This window comes from Cebidichthys violaceus, unplaced genomic scaffold, assembly GCF_023349555.1.
Source record: "Cebidichthys violaceus isolate CVI_PGR_0920_01 unplaced genomic scaffold, fCebVio1.0.p SCAF_11, whole genome shotgun sequence".
Taxonomy (NCBI): Eukaryota; Metazoa; Chordata; class Actinopteri; order Perciformes; family Stichaeidae; genus Cebidichthys; species Cebidichthys violaceus.
In genome coordinates this window covers 4,098,581-4,124,443 of record NW_027176274.1, presented here as the reverse complement: position 1 = coordinate 4,124,443, position 25,863 = coordinate 4,098,581, and the positions used below count along the sequence as shown (strand labels likewise).

General features: G+C 41.2%; 1 protein-coding gene across 1 annotated transcript in view; it reads right to left on the bottom strand.

Annotated features, from left to right (window-relative positions):
• Positions 1 to 25,863, bottom strand: part of thsd7ba (thrombospondin, type I, domain containing 7Ba) — a 144,354-nt gene that overhangs the window by 14,261 nt on the left and 104,230 nt on the right. The window contains exons 15-18 of the mRNA XM_068737933.1: positions 19,503 to 19,769; positions 18,813 to 18,991; positions 6,269 to 6,402; positions 4,854 to 5,010 (exon numbers count right to left, since the gene is read on the bottom strand). Coding sequence (XP_068594034.1) covers positions 4,854 to 5,010; positions 6,269 to 6,402; positions 18,813 to 18,991; positions 19,503 to 19,769 — 737 coding nt within the window. The remainder of the gene's footprint in view (positions 1 to 4,853; positions 5,011 to 6,268; positions 6,403 to 18,812; positions 18,992 to 19,502; positions 19,770 to 25,863) is intronic.

The window sequence follows — 25,863 nt, the reverse complement described above, 5'->3', positions numbered from 1 at the left end:
CAATGGATCTGGGTTTGTCATCATTAGTCATTATTAGAATGAAAGAAAATCAGCAGAGGAAATCACTTTGTAGGCATGAAGTACTGGGGATGGCAGTTGTCATAGTAGCTGAATCTGGAACAAAGCAGCTACTCCTTCTTTGAGATTACGATGTTTTCATCCCTGACAAACACATTTCATTTTAACAGTTCAATGTGAGACCATTCTCTTTATTTTGGTGCTTTCAAAACAAGCTGGCTTCTTACACAATGTGTCTTCTTTGAGAAAAAAATCTACCTCATATAGTTTTCTTTGAAGATGTAATTAAAATATGACCTGCTGTTGTTGCTCATCCACAATCCTTTTCTTGTTTTTGAGATGATATGTCAATGATATCAAAGTAGTACGATTGTAGCCTGTATGCCTGGCATGGTCCTTTTGTAGAATTGTAAAAGAATTATGAGACGTTTGATTGTTAAATTATATCAGCAATGATTTTAAACTGCTACTGTATAACTGTTATGGGTAGAAGAGTAGTTTCCACATAGATTGAATCATACTTATTATACTTTTAAAGCCATGACGATATCTTATTGGAAGGAGAAGACTGTTTTTTTTGGAGTCAACAAAGCTACATGATCTATTATCTTTTATCGTAATCAAGTGAGATAAAAACTTGATTGTTAGAAATAAAGGAAAACCGTTGCAAATTGTAAATGATGGCTCTCCTTTCCACCCAGTCTACCCACGCGTTGAGCCTTTTCTTTTCTTTTCAAGCCACTCAAAATCTCCACATTCAAATCCAATTTGAAGACATGTGATTCTGTCCCTATTGCCAACTAAACCTCATCAGTGTTACCTTTTTTTTTAATTAATAATGTTTTAATTTGAATGTAAAATGATTCTCTGGCCGCTGGTCTCACTGTGGTTACCTGCTGTAATCGTCCAACAACCTGGAACTGTTGTTTTCACTCCAGTGTCATGGTGGGTTTGGAATAATAAACAAAGTAATCTATCTTTGCAGAATTAGTTTTAGCTTTTTAATTATTCACTCATCAATAGTTTCCCACATAGCAAACATTGTTTCCTCTTACCATGACACATTATCTAACTGTGATGTATTATCTCATAATTATGAGATAACATACAATAATTATGACTAAGTATCCTAAAATGATCTACTGAAGTTGCAGTTCACATTTTTTTTATGCCACATGTTTGACTCTCTCTCTATTACTTTCTTGAACAAGATGTCAATACTTAGTTTTTACATTAAAGGTTATGCAAATCCAATGACACAAATCTGTAAAGATCCTCTTATACCCTGCAACTGGGACCTTGGAGAGAACTAGGAAACGTGTTTGATCGGATTTCAACATTATATGACAAATACACTGTAACTGCTGCCTTCAGTGTGCTATAAATGATGCATTTTCAAGCTCAATGTCTAAATAATCCTGCAAAGTAAGTAAACCGGCAGAAACCTGAATTTACTGTGGTATGATATTTTACGCAGGGCAGTTGAAGGCAGAAGAAGACGAGCGTGACAATAATTGACAGATCAATCATGAGAACGGCAAGTGACGCTGGCATGCAAGTCACTCAAGTCACTACATGGGAATGTAAACCTGTGAAACGAGAAGCGAAGGATGTGTGGAGGTGTGGTATGTAGAGGACATGTCAGCTCTGAGGGAAGAAGACAGATTCTACTGATGAAGGTCTTTGCGTGGAGCAGCATTTGTCCCTCTGCTCCTGATGCATCACACCATGCACCTCAATCACTGTCACCTCCTAATGAGAGACCTCTGTGTCAGCCTCATGAATCAGCTGCGGTCATGTGACCCTAATGTTTTTCACACCAACTGTCACACTCATGCTCATGCATTTGTGTGCTACATACATACAGTCCTGCAATCTGCATGCTCAATTTTGCCTTTGGTCAATGACGGATTATGACCAGGTTCTGAACAATTGTCGCCCAACAAAACCTACTAAGTTCACAAAATCAATAAACTATATTATACACATCTATTGAACTGCCTTTCATGTTCACTATATTAACACACAGAGACAGTTTGGGGATTATTTTTGCTCGTTATCTATAACTGGCAAATCCTGACCAATGTTAAGAGAAGTTTGCGTATGATTGGTAGAATAAAAACTGTGAGTGAAATGAACTAAAGGCAAAATTGGCAATACATAAACCCCAAATAACCTGAGCAATGACAATCTAGTAGCTAGTAGTTACTAACATTGCCCAATATTTTCCAAATTGCTGAATATGTTTTCCTGCATTACAGGTCGGAGTAGGCCATTTGTTTTCTGTTCATTTCATTTCAGTTTGAAATACATGACACAATCCTGTAGCCACTGAAATGCATGTTCACTAATTGGATGTTTTCTAAAATCATCTCCATGAAACGCACGGCGACAAAACACAACCGTTCTCTCTTGGCGGCCAGGTTGGGGAATAATGTTACAAAAGCCGAATTTCAATGAACCCTGGAGAGTCGAAGAAGTGCAAAGTGTATCCTATGAGCATGATGTGAACACAAAACATGCAGTGTTTGTGCTTCACTCTGGGTTCATTCTTGATACGATGTGATTTGTTACCGTTTCAGAGGGTCTTGGAGCTAAACACAATCCTCCTTAATTGTATTTTTATTGACACAGTTGGCTTTAACCCTAACTCAAACGAGGCTATGTGGAAGGAACATCATTGGCCATCATGCCATTGTGAATGTATGTAGACAATGTAGGGGACCATCACAGTGTTATTAACCAGGACGCTTTCCTTCATCACGGTGCCACCTCTGCAACCCACAACACCGCTGATCTCATCACAATCCTGCACACACTACACAACATCCTCATTCCAGCCGAGTACAGGAATGGCCCAGGGCTATACAACTATCTTCAATTACGACGGACTAGTATATTTTACGCTAAGCACCCCTGTTTTCTCTAACACTATTTGCAAAGAAAGATTTTCCTTCCTGGACATCAGGAACTAAGATGTGTGTATTCAGCATGTCCATCTCTCATTAGCGTCTCAGAATGTCCCAGTGAGGCAGACGTCCAAACAGGTGAGGGGGAGACATGATTGTTTGAGAAGACAATGGAGTTAGATCAGTATCAAGATGAAAACATGGTAGATTTGTGCTGTACTTTTTAAAAATATTTGATTGTGGAGTTTTGCAAATGCAAGGTTTAAAAAATAAGTTGAATAGTACGAGAACTGTTCAAAACCTTTCACTTTCTTCGTAATTGAAATTTACTTGAGTGACAGTAAATCATTTTAAATGCATGGCCAAAGCATGTACTGTATTTATACATTTACGGATACTTTTATTATTATGGGAATGCCTGCAATTGATAGTTCACTGTACTTGTGCAGGCCATAACACATAGAATGATTTCAGGGGGACATTTGTAATTGTTTTGGGCTCTACTGGGTACATAAAAGGCTATGTTTATTGTAACATTACATCTAAATAAAAAAATACTTAAATATGTAAAATCTCACAAGTGTGTACTTTACATCTTTCTATGACTCAAGTTTGTCTGCTTCCTAGAATCCAAAGATAACGTCGCAACTATACCATTTCAGTCTAAACAATACCCAATCCTTATGAATAAGCCCCGCCTACTTCAGAAGTTAGTCCTTTGGATGAATGAACCAACAGATACAAATACAAATACCACCATCTCAAACACACTCTACTGTGTGCTACATGTGTTTCATGTTTCAGGGTGGATTCAACTGTAGAAACAAAATGCCCCAAACAGTTATGGCTGTTACAGTTTAATTGCCTTTCAAGTTAACAGTTTGGGCATTATTTGATCAACAAAGACATTAGATGGCTGCTTCTCACTGATCTTAAGAATGCTGCCTAAACTCGCAGATCGAAGGACTGATTAAGACAAAATGTCTGTGGAGAAATCTCAGTCTAAGTAAGTAATCTCTCCATCTCTTTTTTCCCCAACCTGTTCTTTCTCTGACTCCAATGTTCCAGCCCACTGAACTGTTATGTTTGACAGGAAACACATGACACGGCTACATGGCCAGAAGACCAGCAGCCTGTGCATGGAAACACGGGGGAACCTATGTGTTACGTAGTTTAGGACTGAGGGCATAGGAACATGGAGGAACATATCGATTTATTAACATGTTCAGTATCGAACATTGTAGTGCAAACTGTGATTTCAAACCACACAAGGTTACAAAGCAGCTGGGTGGATGCACACAAGAGCTCTTTATCATTTGAACAAACAAACACTTCCCTCATATGTTATTAGAATGTGATGTTTTTAAACTTCATATTTACAGGGAGTCTAACTAATGTAAGTTAATCAGAGTCCAAACTGACTGATTTGGAATTTGCTAACTTTTGACTAGCAGCCAAAAAACACATTCATTTCATATGTTATCAACATGATTTGAAAGAGGAGGAAAGACATAGCTCGGCATGTTTTTCACTAAAACCATTATAACAATCCATACGTTTTCTGTCCATAAACTGAGATAATAATTGATTCATTAATATGTGACTTTGTGACAAAAAACATGTTTTCAATTAACTTTAATACTTACATACAATGCAAATATGTGTATCATATGTCTGTAGTATGGTTGTAACAGTATTGTCAATACATACAAATGTCAACATTTTTTTATCAAATTTGTTATTAAAAAAACTGAACAGCTTCTATTCAATATTGCTCGATGCTAACGGCTTATCTGGCCATTTTACCCAAATGTTCGCTTATATGCTGATGATAATGGACATGTTTTCAATGGCAATAAACGATCTCACTTGGCACACAACCCGTCAACCAACCAGGAAAACAGTCACTAGATTATTGCCACTTACCAGAGGGCAGTTGCTCCAAGGTCCCCAGGGTGCCATGACGCAGTCCTCTGAGCAGGCCAGAAAGCAGACTTGGGCTCTAGGCGGCATTTCCTCGTGATCACACAGACTGTCCTCCAACGTGCTGTTCTCCCCACTCGCTGTTCCCTGCTTCACACACCTAGCAGAGCAGCAGACACAGCTGTATAACTAGTCTCTGGGGCACTCCTAACTGGGTCCTTTTTGAGTTTCGAAACTCATTTCTAAAGTCTCTGACTTTAAATAGATTTCACTCCTTTTGCTCTCAGGTGAGATTTTTGCCACTTGTTTATTTCAACAGTGTCTCTAAAAGTGTGTCCCATGTGTCTGGGTTCTCCAAGAATTTAGCTGTGTACAACTGAAACATCGGTTCAAAAGGTCTATTTACTGTTTAAACTAGTAAACATAGCACTGATTGCTTGTAATGACTTCAAATGACCTATGTTTTTTTGGTGAGCATCACATTGCACTAATGTGAATGACTATGTTTACATTCAATGGAAATGGTAGGAGTAGCACAACGTGATCATCTTGCAGCAGTACAGGAGGATGTCAGGCTGAATGGTTGGATTTACAAAGCTTGTGACTTTGACACTGGAGACCTACGTTTCTCTGTGACAGAACCTCTCTTTCTCTCGCTTTCTCTTCAAATATGAATTTAACCAAATATTATTTGGTTAACCATAACTAGAGGAATGGAATGTTAGACAACTCTCATGCAAAGTTCTAATATAGATGTTTAAAGGGTGACTGCTACATTATTACCAAGATTTAAGAGTGAGAAATCGTCTGAGGGTTGAGGGAACATGTGTGAGGAGTGGTAAAATCGTCACCAATCATATCTACGTAAAATATGTTGAGATTAATATAAATAGTTCTTCACAAAAATGTTCTCATCAGACTTTCACAGTGAACTGTTAAAAGTGTTAAAATGCAAATTTCCAGAAACAGAGAAAAAACAACTTTGATTCAATAATTACATATTTAGATTTCTGCTCTTTTGGTTGAGTTTTAACAGTTTTAGATCTGTGGCTGTGACTCACACTTAGAGGCTTAAGTGTGAGAGCAGCTACGTTGCTTTTGACACAATAAAACAGATGCCCAGTTTGGCATTTCTCATTTCCTATGGTGCATAATCCAATACCAACACCTGAACATGCTGCCTGCAGAATAGGTCAACACTTCACTGCTCTCCTCTGTTGCTATTTTAAGTGGCACAAAGAGGCAGTGCAAAAATACCTAACAACTCATCAGGAAGCAGTAGTGTGTTTTGACTGTTTGTTTTCCCCTGGCATTGCAAGTGTCAGGACCAGTGTGAGTGCCAGCTAAAGGAACGTTGCCAGTAAACGTGTGTTGCGTTGCCAGGCCTGCCGTCTGCCAAGCCCAACCCGCTCACTGACCTGATCTTGCGGCTTTGGACTCCCTCCCCGCAGGCTGGCAGGTCGTCCACAGTGTTGATGGTACAAATGGACCAGGGCTCGATCCTCCACTCGTATTGGCCGCATTCACTGTAGCACGGCGCAGCCTCATATACCTGCGTGTGCGTGTGCAAACACACACACACACACACACACACATGAACAGACAGACACACAAACACACAAGGAAAGGGACACACGCAAGGGATTATAGAAAGAAAGCATGGACACGCATACAAATCAGCTTTACACACACATACTGAACACACACACACACACACACACACACACACACACAAGCAAGCATATGCATAGAGTTGGTGCATACACTTGTAGGGAAGGTAGAAGATATCAGGGTCACTTTAATTTGTCATAGTACACTAATGAGGTAGCTCTAGGTGAAAACCAGTATTCCTTAAGGGATTTCATTTGGTAAATCTAACAAGAAAAAAAAAAATACTTAACAAGGTATGATTTTTTTGTCTTAATCTAGGAGCTACACATGTAAAGAAGCAGTTTAAGAACACAATATATGCTCGTATTCTCTTCTTTTTGCATTCATATTTAACATCAAGCACTTGTGCAGTCATGGATATGCATATTGCTTCCCTGGGACATTTTGAAGCGCATACTACTCCCAATTAAGACATGAATCAGTTAGGTGTTGCCATTGATGCTGGAGTTTGATATCAGGATGGTGTCGCTTATATTTTCCACATTCAGAGTATGAGCACATAGACTGTGAGTATCAGAAATGAAAAGGAAACCTCGACTAAAGAAAGCGCTCCCTTTCCCCACATCGGGGATCTGAACTAACTGATGGCATCATACCACTGCAGAAAAAGGACAAGAATGACGTTGTAGCAATATTATTCGTACTCATATAAACTCTATGCATGATATGGAGAGGACAGCATGTGGTGTTTAAAACGACAATGATCATGGCAATAGGCCCTTCAGCTGAGGATGAAATTGGTTGGATGTTGAGCTTTTGAGTGACTCTGGCATGTCTGTGAAACCAAGGGAACAGCGAGCTCAATGTTCCTGTAAACACATGTTTACTCTCAATCTATGTAACAGTCTGCCACAGTAAAAGGTGTCCTCTGGAGGACAATTTGTGGAAAAAGCTATGACAAGCTATAATGGGTGTCTGTAAGTGTATGTGTGTGTAGTTGTGTGTGTGTGTGTGTGTGTGTGTGTGTTCAGACTATAGAAAGGTAGTGGGTGTTGAGTATTCCCTCCCCTACGGGCCACACAGATGCCTATTACACACCCTCATCATCTCCCATCTGTCCCTGCAGATGCCCCTGTTGGGTAAACTGGCAACTGCTCTGCTCCCACTTTCTCCATTACTACTGTAGAAACACAATTTCAGCTTCACCGCTAATTTTCATAGGCAGAAATAAAAAGACTTTCCAGTCATTTTCCACAATATATACACTATTTATTGTGCACTGACGCCATTTGTTCAGTGATAAATCATTTGACTTCAGCACAAACCAAATGGGTTATGGTGCCACAACACATAAGATGTCAGATACATATTTAATCATGTGTTGGCAGGTTGAAGCTGGTGCACTAGAATAAACAGACGGAGCAGAAGATTTGATCCCAAGTACATCTGCACACACATCTACGAAGAGCTCTCGTTGCAGAGGAAAGCAGAATAGACAATCGGTTAGAGTCAGCTGGTTCTGACCGGATTCCCTCATTGGTTAAACGATATATGGGCAATCTCAATCAATCTCTGTTTTCTGCTCTTTTGTATTCTTTTCTGAAACATTTCTGAAATGAAGTACATTTCTTTCTCTTTCTTCTCTTTTGGAAGTTCAGTTTCCTTGGAGTATTATCCAAATGCACTTTACATAACTGATTTCCATCCATGTAAAAATCTCTCCAATCAGACTACTGTTCTTTCTCTCGACCGAAACGACCAAAAGGGTCACAGGAGTGTTTGCGACTTGGACAGATCTGGCATGCATTTCGTCTTCATTAGCTATAGCAGAGTATGTGTACAGAATGAACGGCACTGACCTGAGCCTGCGTGGATGTCCATATTAGCAGTGCATGACAAGCCAGAAGTTGGGCAGGGGAGAGAAGAACAATGATACGATCATTAGTTTAGATTTTGCCTGCTGTGACAGAAATGTATAGTTTTGCTTAAATTAGATTTTTTTTTTTTCTTTTTTTGTAAATACTGCATTCTGCTCTGAGTTTCATTAATGAGGGTAAAGGATGATTAAATACTCCATCATCTGCAGTGAATCTAGTGGCCCTGGATATTCTGCCAAAATGTATGATTCATAGTGTTGAGAGTTTTAAAGTGCTGCAGTTGGTCGCAACAGCTGTGCAATGGCCAGTTCTGCAGCTGAAGGCAACTCTGATAAACTAATTTGTCTGGAGATGGTGAGAGGGTAGTCGGCGCGAATGAGCATATGCTCAAAGACTGTGTGCTCTGTGTCTTTCCTAAAAGTCACTGTGATGTTGCTGACAAGAAACTGTTCAGGCTGTCCTGATTTACTTTCTTCATAGTTGAAAGGACATTCAAACAAAATCCCCTGACCCAAGACAGTGCTAACATTTGCGTTTGAGTAACGTTTGAGCCAAATACGGTGTGCTTCATGCAGAGAAAAAAAAACGGTCATAGCAAGAAGCATGCACCCAGCCCTCTGGATGCCAAGAGTCACTTCATCCATCTTCATTCATTCCTCCACGACTGCACAGCTAAACGGGACAAAGCCATGACTAGGTTAACCTTATCTTTACCAAGAGCATTAGACGTAAAGCTGGATTTGCATTATTGTCAACCTCTCTCAATTGTTGTATGAGATAATGGCTATGCCTTGCATCCAACAAAAACAAACAAAAGACACACACACACACACCTGCAAAAACGTGATGAAAGCCACATGCACATAGACACACACATAGGTGTTAACAAGATGATGCTTGTATGCATACGTCCCCATATACAACAGGACATGCAAAGCGTCAACAAGCCCTCCTGCAGGAATGACACATTATTATCGCTAACACGCAGAAAATTGGACAGAAAGCCATAAAGAGGAGCACTCTCTTCCATACAAACATCTGAGGAAATGGCAGAAATAAACAAGTCTCCATCGCTGAGGTGGCGTCTGCTTACAATAAGTGAATGCAAGCTGCAATTGGATACAATTCTGTACAATTTTCTACTTGTACCTTTACTTGCTATGCAACGTTACTTTTGACAACGATATTCAGGAGTTAGGGAAGAATCTGTGTGGTTCTCAGCTGCTCTAACAGTAGTGGCAAACTTCAACCTGCCAGCTTAGCTATCGTCAGTGGGCTAAGACACTGTCTAGGGGCTCGCAGAATAAATGAACTCAATCAACTCACTGTGGTAATTGTGAAATACATACAACATTAGTTGCTCTAAATAGGGCAACCTGCGACCACAGAGTAATTATCGTTCGGTCGGTTTCACAAACAGAACACGTAGCCTACAATGGTGTCTGCTGTTTAAACAGGTGAGTCTCAGTCGAATGTGTCGCGGTTGCTTGTAGTGACAGCAGCTGTTGAGAACAAGAGCAGAACATGGAGGTCTCCTTGTAAAAGCCTTCAAATTGACTTTAGAGAAATTTTAAATGCATACCCATCTGTGTCGATTATTTACCAACCATTACCAACCATAAGTAACTACAAACAAGCATTCCGGCATCTGGCTGGAAGTCTCCGGTTAACAGGGTTCGCAGACACTAAGTCGCTACGATCTGCCGCCACAGTAGCACCACTAACTGTCTCTTATTGTCATCGTGTCATCACAGCTTCAAAGAGACTGCACTATTAGTGTCAGCAGGCCCATGGATGAGTTAGAAAATAATGGCTCCTCTGAAAATAGAAGTTTGGCGATAGAAACATGGTTTAATGAGCTTTAAGAAGGACGCCATAACAATGGCACAGTAGGGTTGTATTGAAATGTGTTTTAGCAAACATGTTGTGTCTCAATTGTACAACAGAGACAGTGAACCTGCAATGTTAGATCAGCTGTAATGATCTCTGCCAGGTTTGTGTATTTGGCGTGCTTGTATGTGCGAGCTTGTGTGTCCAGGGCTAATCTGCGTATCCCACTGGACTTGTGTGTGTGTGTGTGTGTGTGTGTATATGCATGTATGTATAACTTATCGCTTAGCAAATTACAAATCGTGTCATCTCAGTAGGAGGAGAGCTATGGTTAGCTGTCCCTGCAGGTGGCCGGCAGCAGAGTCCTGCAGCGTGTTTGTCTAGCAGACCGAACAGCTAAGAGGGCTAATACAGCTAACAGAGACAACAGGTTAGGAGGCTAAACACAGAGCGGGATTGACAGTTTCTGTTCGGAGCAAGCGTTAGACATCCAGCATGAAGTGTGGCACAGTGGACTGCAGCTTGGCTTCACTGAGCTGGTGCGGGCAGCCGCATAGATTAAAATGAGAGCGTATCTGTTGCGTGCGAGGTTTGAGCGAAAAGTGCATTCTGCAACGCTTGTAGTCTAGACGGGGGCCAATTATGGTTTGTATTCATCCCGTCAAACATGATAGCAGTGGTCGTTGTAGACACAACTGGCAGAGAGCTGCACTCTACTAACAGCAGCGTTGTAGTTTTTCCATGTTATGAGTAGCCTATGACCTAACACCCATACATGGACTCCAGATACACGACCTTAACTGCTCTAGAATGAGTTTGGATCTTTGACCACTGAGTTGGTTTGTATATCACACTCTATTTTTCTCCTACTGTCTTCCAATTAGGTCTCTTACCGCAGAGGACGTCAATAAACTTTACAAGGCTTTATAAGATTCATGTCTGACATGCTTCTTGGCACAACTCAGGGCAACGCCGTGACTTTCCACAATTACGCAAATAATTTGGCCATCGAGCTCAAATTCTAGCTCTAAAAAAAAAAAATGGCCATTAGTCATTTACTTTGTTATCCATTACCAGGACACAGCTCAGCAAGACTGTAGTGCATTAGCGAAGACATTTTGCAAGCACTTAACCCTGCGTCCACCTTTCATAATAGCTGTGGTCAAAGATCTTTGTCACATACTTAGACAAACATTTGGGAATGAGCTCCCCTAACCCTTCTCCTCTCAGTTCCAATATGAGCTATTTGTACTTCAGGGAAAAAGCACTGAAAACACTGATAAAGTCACAACACGGTTCACAGTCGCACCCCCTCCAACCCCATCTGGGCCCTTTTTTCTTTTACCTTTATTCCTGATAACTGTTAATGCTTCTTGTCTGAATCTTGTTTTATTAGGATAGTATTTTTATTTTAGTGTGTTTGGCACAAGAAACATTTTCTTAAAAAAATCATTTAGTACCAAAATGAAATGCATCTCTGAATGTTATAGCGCTCAATAGAAATACGGTCACACCTTGATAAATACAGATAAAGTGTATTTCATTGATTAATGTAATGTGAGTAAAAACTAGAGCTTGGTGGTTGTATTTATAGTATTTTATTTTATATTTATATTACAAAGTTCACTGTAATTGTGTCTTTAAAAAAAAAAAAAGCCATTCCCAGGTATCAAATGATGAGCATGTATTTAATATTCGCCCAGCCACTAACTAGAATTTTATTAGCAGATAGAGGCTGTGATTAACCTTTGTAGCTGAATTAAATGCTGTGGACCATGTGGGTAGCTGGAGGCTTTAAAGAAGATAGAGAGGCTTCAAAATGTAACCTTTCTGGGTGGCAGCGCTTCAGGCTGCCTTAACAATATGCATGGTTTGGAATGCAAGGAGACACCTCACTTTTTTTGCCCTGGGCCTACAGGGGGAGAATAACACATGCCCAAGCACTGCTCTACGTTAATTACACCACGTTGGCCTCAGGTAGCTCCATCAGCATTTGGCTCCAAACGTCTTTTGTCCTAATGAAGGAGAGAGATGAGTTCGGCACCTGTGTGCTCTCGGGTAAAAACAAGAACATGTGTTCTCTTTTTTTTCTTGTTCTGATATTTGGGATTTATCCATTCTTTAGACTTTCTATTGGCTGTTGTTGGCTACTGACAGATGGGCAGCATGCAGATGGATGGAACATTTGATTGTTGTGAAATCGGCTGTAGACGGTAATGGTTCCCAGACGATGACACCAAATGTCTCTTTGGGAACCCACTTATCTTCAGCGAGAAAACAGCCAACTTCTGTCTTGCAGAGCAAAATCATGAAAATAAAACAAAAGTACATTTTGTTACACGCCACAGTCCTTGAATAATGTTCACTTCTGATGTTTGCCTCTTCACTTCAATTTCACCCACGCTCCTGTGATTCATATTTTATTTACCAAACCACTTGATACGAGTAATTCAGTCTTTGTGAATTAACTGCAAAACTCAGTAATGACGAGAACAGAGGATCAGGTCAATTAAAACCCAAGAACAGAAAAATGAAAGGGACAACGTTAGTCAACAGAGTTGTGCTCATTTAGTAAAAAAACTCAAAACTGCACTTGAATAAGTCAATAAGCAAAGCAGCGTATTGTTGAATAGCAGCAGTCCTGTGTGCACTAACAGCAGATAGTGATAATGGTGGTGAGGCAGATGTCTAGACAGAGCAAGATGTTAAATACAGTTAAAAGCACCTGGATGTTATGGCTGTCATAATTCAGGTGTTATTGTGGTCTACTGAGGGTAGCAGTGGTTGCAGAGCCTCAGAACAGCAGGGAGGAGGTGTCTCATACTGTATGTGGAGCATCCTGACACCGAAGGAGCTGCCAACAGCTCTTATGGTTCTGAACAGATAGTTGGCTCATCACTGGCTCATTCAAAGCCACATACTTGTTTAGGGGAACCAAAGAGCACCGCAGGACAGAGCCCAACTCACTCATTAGTTAGTCTCACGAGGACTAGACTAGTCTAGTCTAGTCCTCGTGACAAAATGTACTTGAGCAAGACAAAGAAGCCTACATTTTCCAACGGTTAGGCCAGTGCTCGTCTGCATTTTAACTGCGGTCAGGCAGTATGTCACCCTGCCAAAGTCCACCAGCAGCTGCTTGGTTTTAACATCGAGCTGGAGGCAGGTCCACCTAAGGGTTATGCTACCACAACATCCTAAAATAGTCTCCCTCTATTCTCGTGCATCCCGGATACAGCAGACACAGCTATGACACAGTTGTTTGAATGCTTTTTGCATATGTAACTTTCCAGATGATGAAAGGAGACAGAACGATACACGGCTGGTATGAAAACAACAGATACATAGCTCACTATGCAGGGGTCTAAGATAGGCATGGAGAGCGTTTCTTTATAAGCTCTGACTGGGAACTGACCACGGTGTGGCCATTCCCTAACAATGTACCACCGAGGCATACGCACTATCTATCTATTGAACTGAAGTGAGCAGATCCCACCTAATAAGCATCATAATGCTGAGACACATCAGCTTTGCAGTGGATAATGTTTGATCATTCTAAAAAAGAAGCTCAAGAGTCTTGGCTTCGGGCGGACAACATCTCCTCTTTGAAAGGCAGCATTGATAAACAGCAGATGGCCATGAGTTCATTGAGTGTGATCATAGCCCAGCAGCTAATCCAAGTTGAACAAGAGCTCAGCTGTTTGGGTCTAATTCATGATATGTGAACAACAGACAGCAGTGTGTGGATACAATCTGAATTTGTGTTTCCCATGAAGCTAATTTAATAATATGTTTAATTAAAAGAGTTAAAGCCAATTTACAAATATTACCCTCGACTAGTAACCTCAGTTTACCAAGCCAGACCTAGAGGAAGCTTGCCAAGATAAAGCCGTTTGACCATTAGCATGAATCATCTCAAAATATGTCCAAAGACGAAATATCTAAAAGACTAGGGATTGGTAGATAGCAGCAATATAACAGCTTGGCTTGACAGCCATACAAGCAGGCACCATGACATCGCACACAAGCAGATCTGTGGGTAAGCAATAAAAAAAAAAAAAACTCAACAAATGAACGCCCATAATGAACTGTATAATGAACTGTATCGGTTTTCTAGTCTGTTCGCCTTAACAGGCACCACAGCAAAACTCAAAGTGCTCGGAGATAAACAGCCAGCAGCATCAGCAGTCTTATAGCGTGTACTGACATGTGCCAAGTACACACACAAGACGTCCAGACAAGTAAAGCAGCGAGCTTTATAACTCAACGCTGACAATGGTGATATACGGTGCATAAAACAATTTGTGAGAGTAACAATGATCCCAAGCCTCCAACAGCACAGGCAGACCTCTGTTTGTGGGCTACCGCTAATATCCAAATCGGTCATTGCTCGGAGTCGCAGACTGCTGTCAGCAGCAGTGAATGTGGAGCGCACACACATGATTATGTCCGTCATAACTCTGTTCAGAAGTGGCACGATCAGGACGTTGGCACGCAGCCGTGCTGATTAAAATCTATTTAAAGCATCAGCAGCTAGGTGGAGGAAAAAGAATTAGGAGAGCGAGACAGCTTCAATAGACCACCTGAAGGTGCGCTGCATATTATGACATACTGGTTAGGTATAAGCTTCACTTGAATCGTCTGCCTGAAGCTTACAGGCTTTTTGTCATGAAAGGAACGGTGTTTCTTTTTGTCAGATGATACAGTTATGTTTTTTTTTTTTACTATGTCTCTTGTTTGCACTCGACTGTATGCTGCTGTAATCCTGTAAATGTCCCCGCTGCGGGACTAATAAAGGATTATCTTATCTTGCGTTCTTATATATATATTACACACTTACCTAGCAGCTAGCAATTTCATTAGTGCCAAAACCCAACACCCAAGTTCAACCGTGGCACTTAACCGGAGGATGCAGGATTGTGTTTTCACGAGTAGTATTTACACAGGACTTGAAGCCACGTTCAATACGCGATACACAGAGTTTGCACAAATAGCCGCAAAGCTTACAAGAGTCTTCATTCTCGAATCAAGACACATTCTCTATGTCTACACAGTATTCACAAGGTGGAAGTCATCAGCGTTAAGGCAGAGCCTCTCATTCAACCAACCTCAACCCCTCTGACCTGCAGCTGCAACAAGTAGATCAAAAGCACAAATGGACAACGTATCGATTGCATTTTATTCTATAGGAGGACGTGGTTCTATGCAAATGAGGATTATACAGTGACAGCAGGAAGTGATGCCCTGAGAACGGAAATATATAGAAACGACACACAACCCCTATTATCTGTTTTTAAGGACAACAAAAACACGACAGCTGCAAAAGTCCAAAAATGAACCATCAACGCAACATTAATGACAGTAAAATAATCTAACAATACAGAAACGTTTGTCCTCCTGTTGCATGAGTTACATAATACGAGAATTAACTGTAAAACAAAACAAAAAGGAGAGAAAGGTGAGAAGCATTTCCTGTCAGCTCATCACCCACACACAAACAACGGCACCTGTCTTGTAACTTTATAGATCGCGCTGTGTCACACACACACACACACACACACACACACACACACACACACACACACACACACACACACACACACACACACACACACAAACCTCCCACCACACACAACATATGGTAGAGGAGTCTCAGAGGTGGGCAGGAAGGGTGTTCCTCAAAAGGACAGGGCCAGTCTGGATAGAGTGGAGGCCAGCCGCTAATAGAATGAAAAATAGCAATCTGACTGGCACGGTGTCCGACAGTCATGACAGTCCTGTTATATTATTTGGAAATAGTGCACATATCACTTGATATCTCAGCATTTGGTGGCAAACACTATATCGTTTCAATGTCTCCTGTAATTATAGATTTGATTTGCCTTGCTACGCCTTGACATCTGTGAGCTCTCTCTGTCGCGCTCTCACAGGGCATCCTGTGTTTAAATGTGGGCTACAAATAGCTGCACTGTAAAAAAATCAATCTGTCAAGATCCATTACCTCATCAGCATTTGGATTATGTGCTGTTATTTTTAGTTTAAGTTTAATTCTCAGGGTATGGACAAAGTTTTTTTTGCAGACCAGAAAGTTTTACTGACAGACACGTCATTGAAGAAACTAAGCATCCTGCACTCCCTCGCTCGCTTATAATCACTTAGAACTTGTGAAATATTCTAAACATGCCACTTCTCACCAGGGAGTAGACCGTGGAGATGTGAAATAAAGAAGCCCTAGTGTGACTGTATTAAAATAGAGGTGTTCCAAGTACAAGTATTGCTCAACAGGCGTAACGGACAGGTTTTGTCAAACCGGCCTAAAACTAGACGGTTCCCCTGACCCTTCTTCTTCTCCACTTCTACTTTCAGAACATGCAGCTGTTTTTTTCTGGAGCGCTGTGGGTCTGCTTAGCTCACATAATAATTGTCAGAAAAAGACAGATTATGATGTTTTTTTCAACGCATTTTCAGCTCGTTTTACTTTCAATGTTACGAGAGAAAAGTCTTGCAATGCCTTGTGGAGTGTAAGCTTCACCTAATCGAATGAAGAACAGGACAGTCCTCATTACATCCCCATGCACATCGCTTCAGCGTTTTGCGGAAATCAAACTTGACAGGCCTGCTGTGCCGATTACAGTTGCAAATCTGTTATGAAACAATTGCTGTAGTGAAAAGGATATGGGGTTTATGGAAAACGCTCCATTGAAAGACAGTTCTTTAATTATTCTTTTCCACTGGTACACTGGGTGAGGGAGCCCATGAGATCCACAGTGACAGGCTCTCAGTGAGGTGAGGCATGAATTATTCATCTCGATAACACTTGTTTTTGATCGTCTTTTACCAATGCAGAAAATCTTACCTCATTAACAAACGCGTTTAAAGTTTACTTTACGGCCCAACTCCTACACAGTCTGTTCAACATCATGGCCATTTTTTGCTCGTTATTTTCACGGTGGCACTTTCTCTCTGTCTCCCTCTCTATCTCTCTCCCTATCTTACTTGCTCACTCAACCATGTGATGAGAGGATGAGTTGTGGCGCACTGTAAATTTCATCTCTGTCGAGCCAGTCACCTCTGGCCGTGGCTCGAGGGGGAAACATCTGCCGGTGTGTCGCGAGGCCACACTTTGGTGAGAGAATAGTTCACGAGAGCAAGTGTTTGTGAGAGAGGAGGAGGTCCATTAGGGATGTGGATATTCTTTATTACGCCGCATCCTGAGAGAGACTAAATGAAGGACTGCCGGGCCAAATGTAGGAGGTCTGAGCAGTGACGCGCACTGGCTAAAAGGAGGAAGCAGGTTTTTTTTTTTTTTTAAAGACGCTGTCAAGAAGTCGCTTGTGACCATCCGGGACTTTCCTTGTTAAAACACAACAGCAATGCCTGCAGAACTAGAGTAGAGGTTATGCTGTAGTATTGTTCCACCCACACCTCGGACAGATGTACTTCACTTTAAATGGCCAATTTGATAATGTTAACAATGAGGCCTTGTCCACCCTCAGGATAAATCCGCGAGGGCTTTGACAACAGATAGCTCCAATTTCAATGGCGAGGGTTATTGCAGGGCATTACTACAGGGGCCATATAGACCTTGTTAGTGGGCACTTAACCATCTGTACACAAATCTCCACTACAACACAGAGGAATATTATCCGCACAGCCGTGCCTCATCTCCACACTGACCTCTGCAAACTTAAGTGTCCTTTCAAGCCCATTCAAGCATACAGGCGGCATTCATAAAACACTTCCCCTCTTTAAACCGTGACCCCATGAGAGGTGTGCTGTCGCAGAACATTCATAGCCACGTACGGATGAAACCTGACTATGGAATATCAAAAGCTCCCATCTGTCCACTTCTCACTCTCTGCCCCCCCCCCCCCCCCCGTCTTTTTGTAACTTGACACCGCCCTGTTTTAATGTCAAGGAAAGGGCATGTCTTGTAAGGAAAATGATTTGGTCTGACTGAAGACACTAGAAAGTGAACAGGTCACCCAGGAGTCCCACTGGCAGATGGGTGATAAACCTTATCATTGAAATGTGAGGAGAATGAAATAACTCCGCTGTGTATTTACGCGACAGCATCGGGCAGCAACACGACCGGGGCTGGAGGACAATATTTTCCGAAAACCATACTGGAAATGTATGACAAAATCATTAAATGCAAAACTACAGCTTTCACCATAATAATCATCCCAGTAAGAGAATGCTGTATGTCTGTGTAAAACTTGGGGCACGGTGGAAACTATTAGAATTATGCAAAAATAATTTCTCATGGCCTCCCTATTACATGTACTATGGTGGTGAAAATGAGTGGACTCAGAGTGTAGAATGCCCTCATCTGCATTCTATTAAATGTGCCTCTGGAAAGTCTGGGAAGAAGCGACTTGAGAACAATGTAGATGGATGATGAGGTGAACCTTGTTTGCTGTGTCTCCATATGGAAACTATAACACAATGTTCTCATGTCCATGAACTGTACATGAGCAAGTGTTGGACAACAATAATGCTCCAATTAAGAACTCCCGCTTTAAAGACAGACCGCCAACATAGACATCAGCATGCTGTCTCAATAAGAGCTACCGTCCACAGTGTGTCTACCTATTGTACTGTACAGGCTGCTCTGTGGATATGCAAGCACTGGTGCGCACCTTACCTGATTTTTCAAATCTAGCTTGGGGCATGGGCGTCCTCCGTTGAAAGACTTCTCCCTGAGCCACTTGGACCTGATCTTCAACCCACTGCCACAGGACGCGCTGCAGGCCGACCAGGCCGACCAGTCGCTGAGCTTACAGTCGAGGGGGCAAGGGATGTGGCAAACCTCCACCATGTAGCCTGAAAATTGAACATTGGCAGACGGGAGGGAGAGGCCTCATTCAGACTCGCTCAGCGGCTGCAGCGAGGATCACAATAATAATGTCCGACAGACATGCCACTGGCTTACACTCCGCCAGACCTCGGACTTGCTTACTTTGACACCGAGAGGTAATTATCTGAGTAATGAGCGTCTCCTTCTGTGCAAACACTGTTTAAGGGTTTTCACACTGTGTACTTTGTGTTTTGTTTTTTTTGCCGTCTCTTAGCTGTGTTTTACACTGAAACATGCATAAACATAGTAAACAGATATAGACAATAAACATTTCAAAATAACCTCCTACAACACGGCATTACATGACATAATTAGGGTTTCACCTATACAACAATGTCTGATTATTCTGACTATTAATATACTGATTATGTGCTTTTTATTGAACTATCTTGGCAGGGATGATTTGTAGGTTTATAAAGGGCCAATCTGTTAAGCTAGTAGTGTCCTTAGTACCTGCAATATGTTTCTGAGTCCTACCTGAGTCTGTACAGCGGGTGGGGTCGACCAGGTGTCCCTGCTGGTCAATGCAGGCCACTGCTCTGTAGCGCAGACCTTGGCCGCACTCTTTCACCTCCCGGTGGCTCATCCAGCCCTGCAGCGACCCCGGAGCTGAAAGATCATGGAGGATGCATGCAGACCAGTTCCCATAGGGCCGGGACAAGAACTCATCACAGGGACACACCTCTGTCTCCTCCAGCGGGTACAGCTCCTTATTCAGGCAATGCTCCTTCTTTTTGCTGCGACCTGAGGAGAAGACGGACAGAACACTGGAGAACGTCTGTGCCCTGGATGGGTGATGAACGCTGAATGAATAGGGCATGAATGGGCTGACCCATTATTACAAGGTCGTTTTTTATCAAATCAGTATCAACAGCAACACAGTTGAACATAATTGTGTTTACCACTTTTCCCACCTGGTTCCATCACAGGCATAATCAAATACTAAATTTCTGGTTTCATAACACATATTGTAGCCACAGCATTGTATGAAGGTTGGATTCATTAACTCTTCCCTGATATTATTTTATTTAGAGGAAATTATCATAACAAATTAATAGCTAATCAGTCAAAAGTGCTCTACAATATGACCAGTGGCGTGGAAGCCCTTCTGCCTGTAATGCATATTCAGATAGCACTCTATATGACCCCCGGGAATAATTATTTGAAAGCATATTAAACTTTAATTCTTCTCTTTATTTTGAAGCCCCTTAAGGGAATGGTGCACACTTAATGTCTTTATTACGTCACTGCAGCTGAACTCTCTGAAGGTTAGACCTGAGTAATTGTTTTGTTACAAGAAACAACACATTCTGTGCAAGTAGAGTGCAAAATACAAACAAGATTATTGTGTTATTCAACGGGAAAACAATTCTATATTTTGTAACCTTTAGTATGTCATTTGTATGCAAATGCGGCATATTTAGGCTCGGCACGTACAGTACAGCCATTGTGTGCTGCCATGAAGACCCAGAAGAGCGAAAAAAAACTGCTGCAGCTGAGTGTTCTCCCACTGAGGAGGAAACACAAGGAAGAAAAGTTCTGTCCTTTCTTGCCTTTTGTCTTCGGATGCACATTTATTCCTTTTCTTTCACGTCCACGACTTCTCACCAGCACACAGTGGTTGCTGTTCAATAGTAATGATAAACGGTGCACAGAGAGCTTTTGATTCAAAGGGTTGACGACGGTGGAGAAACAGCAGACGATGCAGAGCTGCACAGATATCCAGTTATACCATTAGTCAGTAATGTTCAGTTCAGGATGTGTGATCAAGTGCTGTAATTCTCTTTTGGGTGTACCCGCTTTCCCTCAGTCTGTCTCGTCTTGTCTTATACCACTGAATAATTTCATGTATTTCCCATAATGCTTTTGGCAACCTCTAGCAACTGCACTCCAACAGAGCAAGAGTTCTTATTTCTTTTATCTTTGTTTTAAAATCCACAAAACACGATCCGCTGATGCTTCTTTTTAAAGGATAATTTGGTACCAAAATGTTTCTGAACGTGATTGTGGCTCCACTAGAATCATCATGTCATCAACATTACCCGATGAATATTAGAAAATGGAAGGAGAGCTGCTCCACAGACAGCAATTGTTTCAGCATGGATTTCTCTCTTTAAAATCCAATATATACCCCAAAACACGAGCTTTTGTCTAATGAGGGGGAAAATTAATTTTTAATTCCAAAGACCTCCATTAAGACCTCTATTAAGACTATTAGAGGTAACCACTCAATACAGTTCACTCCAGGCTTCAAATAATTAGTCCTGTCCATTATATCTGATGAGTATTAATAGATGAGCATGAGCAGGAAAGTAATTGTAGAGCAGCTGAAAGGCATGTGTTACTCTCCGACACTGTCACTTTTAATATCAGGACAAGTAACAGATACAAACTGTCAAGCTGTCCAACTCCTACAAAAAAAAAAAAAAAATGGTTTTCATGATTGACTGTCTGCTCTGCATCATTGAATGGTGTTATAAGAGAGCTATGGGTCTTGTTCTGTTCTCAGCAGCCATCAATATGCTGCTGACATCAACATGTAAGTGTTGCTATAGTGCATTGTTTTAAAGACAGAGTATTTACCGTCGACGGGTCTTGATGTACATGTCATCACGAACCAAACAAAGCATTTGATGGGAATCACTGGCCCCCCATGCACGAATTGCATTCAGTCATAATAAAGAGAGACGATCCAAGCGAACGCAACCGTCTCGATTGGAGTTTGGCAGAAGCTTTTTGAGACATCTATCATATTGTGACGCTAAACGCAATTCATATGTTCAAATTCTGTGTTTCCCCTTAAACTGTTCTATTGACTGGATGGAAGTGTGTGCGGAATAGTATTTAGATGACTGATGAAGTTATGTTAGACTTTTGTGAGGGTTTAGGATAGATGTTTTAATGAAGAACTCAAAACCGTAATTTTGGTGAATCAGGTACAAATTAGTTCAATACTTTGGTTTGTGACTAAATACTTGCACATCTAATTAGATTCTCATCATCCTCAGCTGTTCTTTGTGTTGAGTTATAATTAGATAAATGCTGATAAGATGGTGACATGGGAAACATATCTGCTAAACATCAGCCTGTTGGCCTTGAGCTCTAACCTCACAGAGCCGCTAGAACAGCTGTAGACTCAGTGGTGTTGTTGGTGTATTACATCTATCAGCAGACCCCCAAACTACAACAAAATAAAACAAATTATGAAGCTGTAAAAGGGTTCAGAACATTACGGTGGAAGTATATAATAGCCATTCCCATTCGCACTTATGTCTCATACGTTGTTTCAGCAATTTTGGGGTTGATTCCATTTGTGACACAGATTTGAATCCACAAGAGTCTCAGCTTTCCAGTCATACCCAATTTATTTGATCCGTTCCAAGAGTGTTTAGGGACTCCAGTATGCAGAAATATTCAAATGTACTATTTTTAGAATAAGCAAAAATAACACATTGATACTGCATCCAAAAAAAGTATGGGGGCATGTCTGTAAAGGGGAGACCTTTGGGTACCAATAGAACCCATTTCCATTCACATCGAGGGAGGGACCTCTCCATGCCAGATTTCCCTCAACAGAATTTAACTTAATCTAGGAGCGTAATTCATTCCCCTTCCCAACAAACTAGCACGTCATGGAACCAATGGATTCATTAGGTCGGCTAGTTCCATATGATGTCAGCGTCTTCTCTTTAGATTTAACACTGCCGGTCTCAGAGGATTAAAGTAAATACTCTTGACACTGCAAAATGAAAAGGGCTACAGAAATCCTTGACCTAAGCCAGATGGAGAGAGAGAAAGACACTCACATGTAACGCACACGTAAAAAAAAACAAACACAAGGCCTGGTGAAAGAGTTGCACTGCAGTTTTTTTTGCTAATTCTGCTATATTTATGCACCCCTATTTGTTTCATGGGTCCTGGGTGTCCTCGGCCTCCTGTGTGCCCAGTGAGCAGCCCATCTGTTTCTGTAGTGGGTCTGATTGCAAACATTCTTCACCAAGTGTGAACTCGCTGCCATCACATGGCAATTCACCAACAATCTGTTCAATCTACGCCGCTGCTGGTGGTTGATTGTCGAGTGCCAGTGCAACATCACTTCACTTTGACAACTACATTACTGGCAACAACACCACTCAGACCAACAGGCAGCACAGATATCTGCATTCAGGACTGCGATATCCAACTTGTTCTAGCATTATGCATTTTTCATTAAATGTCATTTTACAAACTCTCTCTGTATGCTATTTGTTGCGAGGATGCTCCATTAGGAGCCGTAACAAAGTGCGGTCTTCTTTGTCCCTTCTTTGACACTGCCAGGAGTGTGAAGTAGCTGCTGTGGAATAGCAAGCCCACGTATGAATTCGCTTGATAAAGATGTCAATCGATAGATAATAGATGACTGATTCAGATTAATGTCAGCGAAAAGAACTTTCCTCCACTTTGCTTTCCGTTTCCAATTTTCAGAACTGACTAAAAAAAACACACACCTGATGTTCTAATATGTTCACGCAGAATCATGTTGCATTTTTCACCTGCAATTCTTAGTTTCAATAGTTGGTGGGAATGATTCATCAGCATCTGTTTACGGATTTCATGAGAAGGCTTCTGACTGCATGAGGCTTCTATAACTAACAGAGCCAAACCATTTTCAGACAAACCAAAAGAAACAAGTCTTCCAACAATTCAAAGAGATTATCTAAAGGTAGTATTGATGTGTATTAATATTGTTAACACTGCATAACTGATATATTTTTAGACTTTATATTGCTACATATATTTTCAAGGCATAACATTTTATATGGCTCACAAGTCAACAGTCCCAGAACAGTCATGTCATAAAAGAACAAGTATCTCTATTCTATTGGAGCCCAGCTCTCCAATAACATAATATCTGATAGATAAACCACTAGACTGTGAGATATAGGTGCATAATAAACCCCATATAAACCCTCTCCCTGCACTCCGGCCGAGTGCTACAGCTTCAGTTGTTATAACTTTTCTCACTCAACTAACTTGGAGGTTTGAGTAGATTTCAACCAATCAAGCTCTCAATTAATCATTTCTATGGCCCATTTAATAACATAAAATGAAATATAACTAAGTGCATTTAATCAATTACATGAAATAAAAGCAAAAAAAAAATAATTGCATGCTATCAGACAATTTAAGAGGAGAGAAGTAAAGACATAAAGTAGGGAATACACCAGAGCAAAAGATAAAACTGAGCCATAAAATAAAATAAAATAAATTCAGTTCCCTATGGCAGATTGACCATTAGAAATACAGTATTTCTATAAAAGGCAAAGCTAAAATGATACCCATGAGGCACTTGAAAGCTTATTCTGACAAAGAAGAGAGTCAGAGCAGTTTTGAATGGCTCAGTAACAAAGCTGGATAGTGTAGCTAACCCATTTATCTGCAGTTAAGCTCTTACAGATACACACACACACAACTCCGCTCTCTGATCTGAGGCAGAAATAATTCACACAACTTAACGCTCGACTGCCCATACAACATTCAACATGCTGAGTGAGAAGAAGAAATTAGCTACAACTCAATACTTTACCAATAAAGCGAAGAAAAAAAAAAATGCTCGTATCATTTTCTGAACATTTTCCACCCAAATCAAGCCGTCCTTTATTCTGACAGGAGACAGGCTGTGATTACAGCAGCATCTGCGTGGATGTGTACCATTTAAACTTCAATACATCATTATCCTATTAATGTTGAGGCATTAGTATAATTGATATAAACAAACTAGAAGACTGGCATCCTCTATGCTGTAGAATGCAACAGGAACCACCACTATTTACTGAAAATGAGATCTTAATTTTGTGTTTTGCAGATAAATGGTAAAGAAGTTTTCCATCGTCACGCATTCCCGGCTTCATTTATCCAATTCATTGTGAGTATATTGACAGATCAGTATCAGTTGATGAAAGATGATAAATCATTTTTTTTTTGTATAATGTCGCTTGCAGCATGGTGGCAGATCCTCTGCCAGGGATGATATTAATGAATAAAGGCTGTGATTGCCACTGTGACTGAGAAGCTTGACCACACTACCAAAGGGTTAAAACCATGTGAACGGATAAGCCCAGTCCACTGCTGGCCAGTCCAAAAAGGAAGAAGACGGTGATAACGTAGGCGTGCTACACAGATTCAGAGACCATACAGGGCACAGATGGAGTGTATTGTGGACACGTTATCGGGAGACAGACACAGACAGACACAGACAGACACCTATAGGCAACATAGAATAATCAGTGCAGCTTATCTGCATGTCTTTAGACTGTGTGGGTCGCAATTGGAGCAGCTAAAAGAAACCTGCATGGGATGAACATGTAACTTCCTCACAGAAAGGCAGCAGCAGCACCGCGGATTCTAGAACAGTCTTGCTTTAAAGCCACAACGCTAACTCCTGAGCGACCCAGGCTCCATATAGATAGACTGTCACACATACGGTCGTGCTCCCGTTCATGCCAATAGGCCAACACAAAGCCAAACAATCACATGGGCTTCTGAGTGTGACATTAAACATCAGAGGCGTAACATCCAAAAAGTAAAGTACAAATCCGATGATTTGCTCGTGTGTGTGTGTGTGTGTGTGTGTGTGTGAAAGGGAGGGGTTAGGTCGGGGTGTCAGAAGCTGACAAAAAGTGCAGCGCAGCGCCGAGGCGTGGCTTCTCATTTTATGTCGTTCTCCTTTTTGTTTGTAAACACACCATTGTTATGGGTAATAAGTGGCATGATAGGCTGTTGAATTATGACAAGATGAAAATTATACATAAACCCGGGGAACGTCTGTCATAAAGTGACTCTTACAAAAACAAGATAA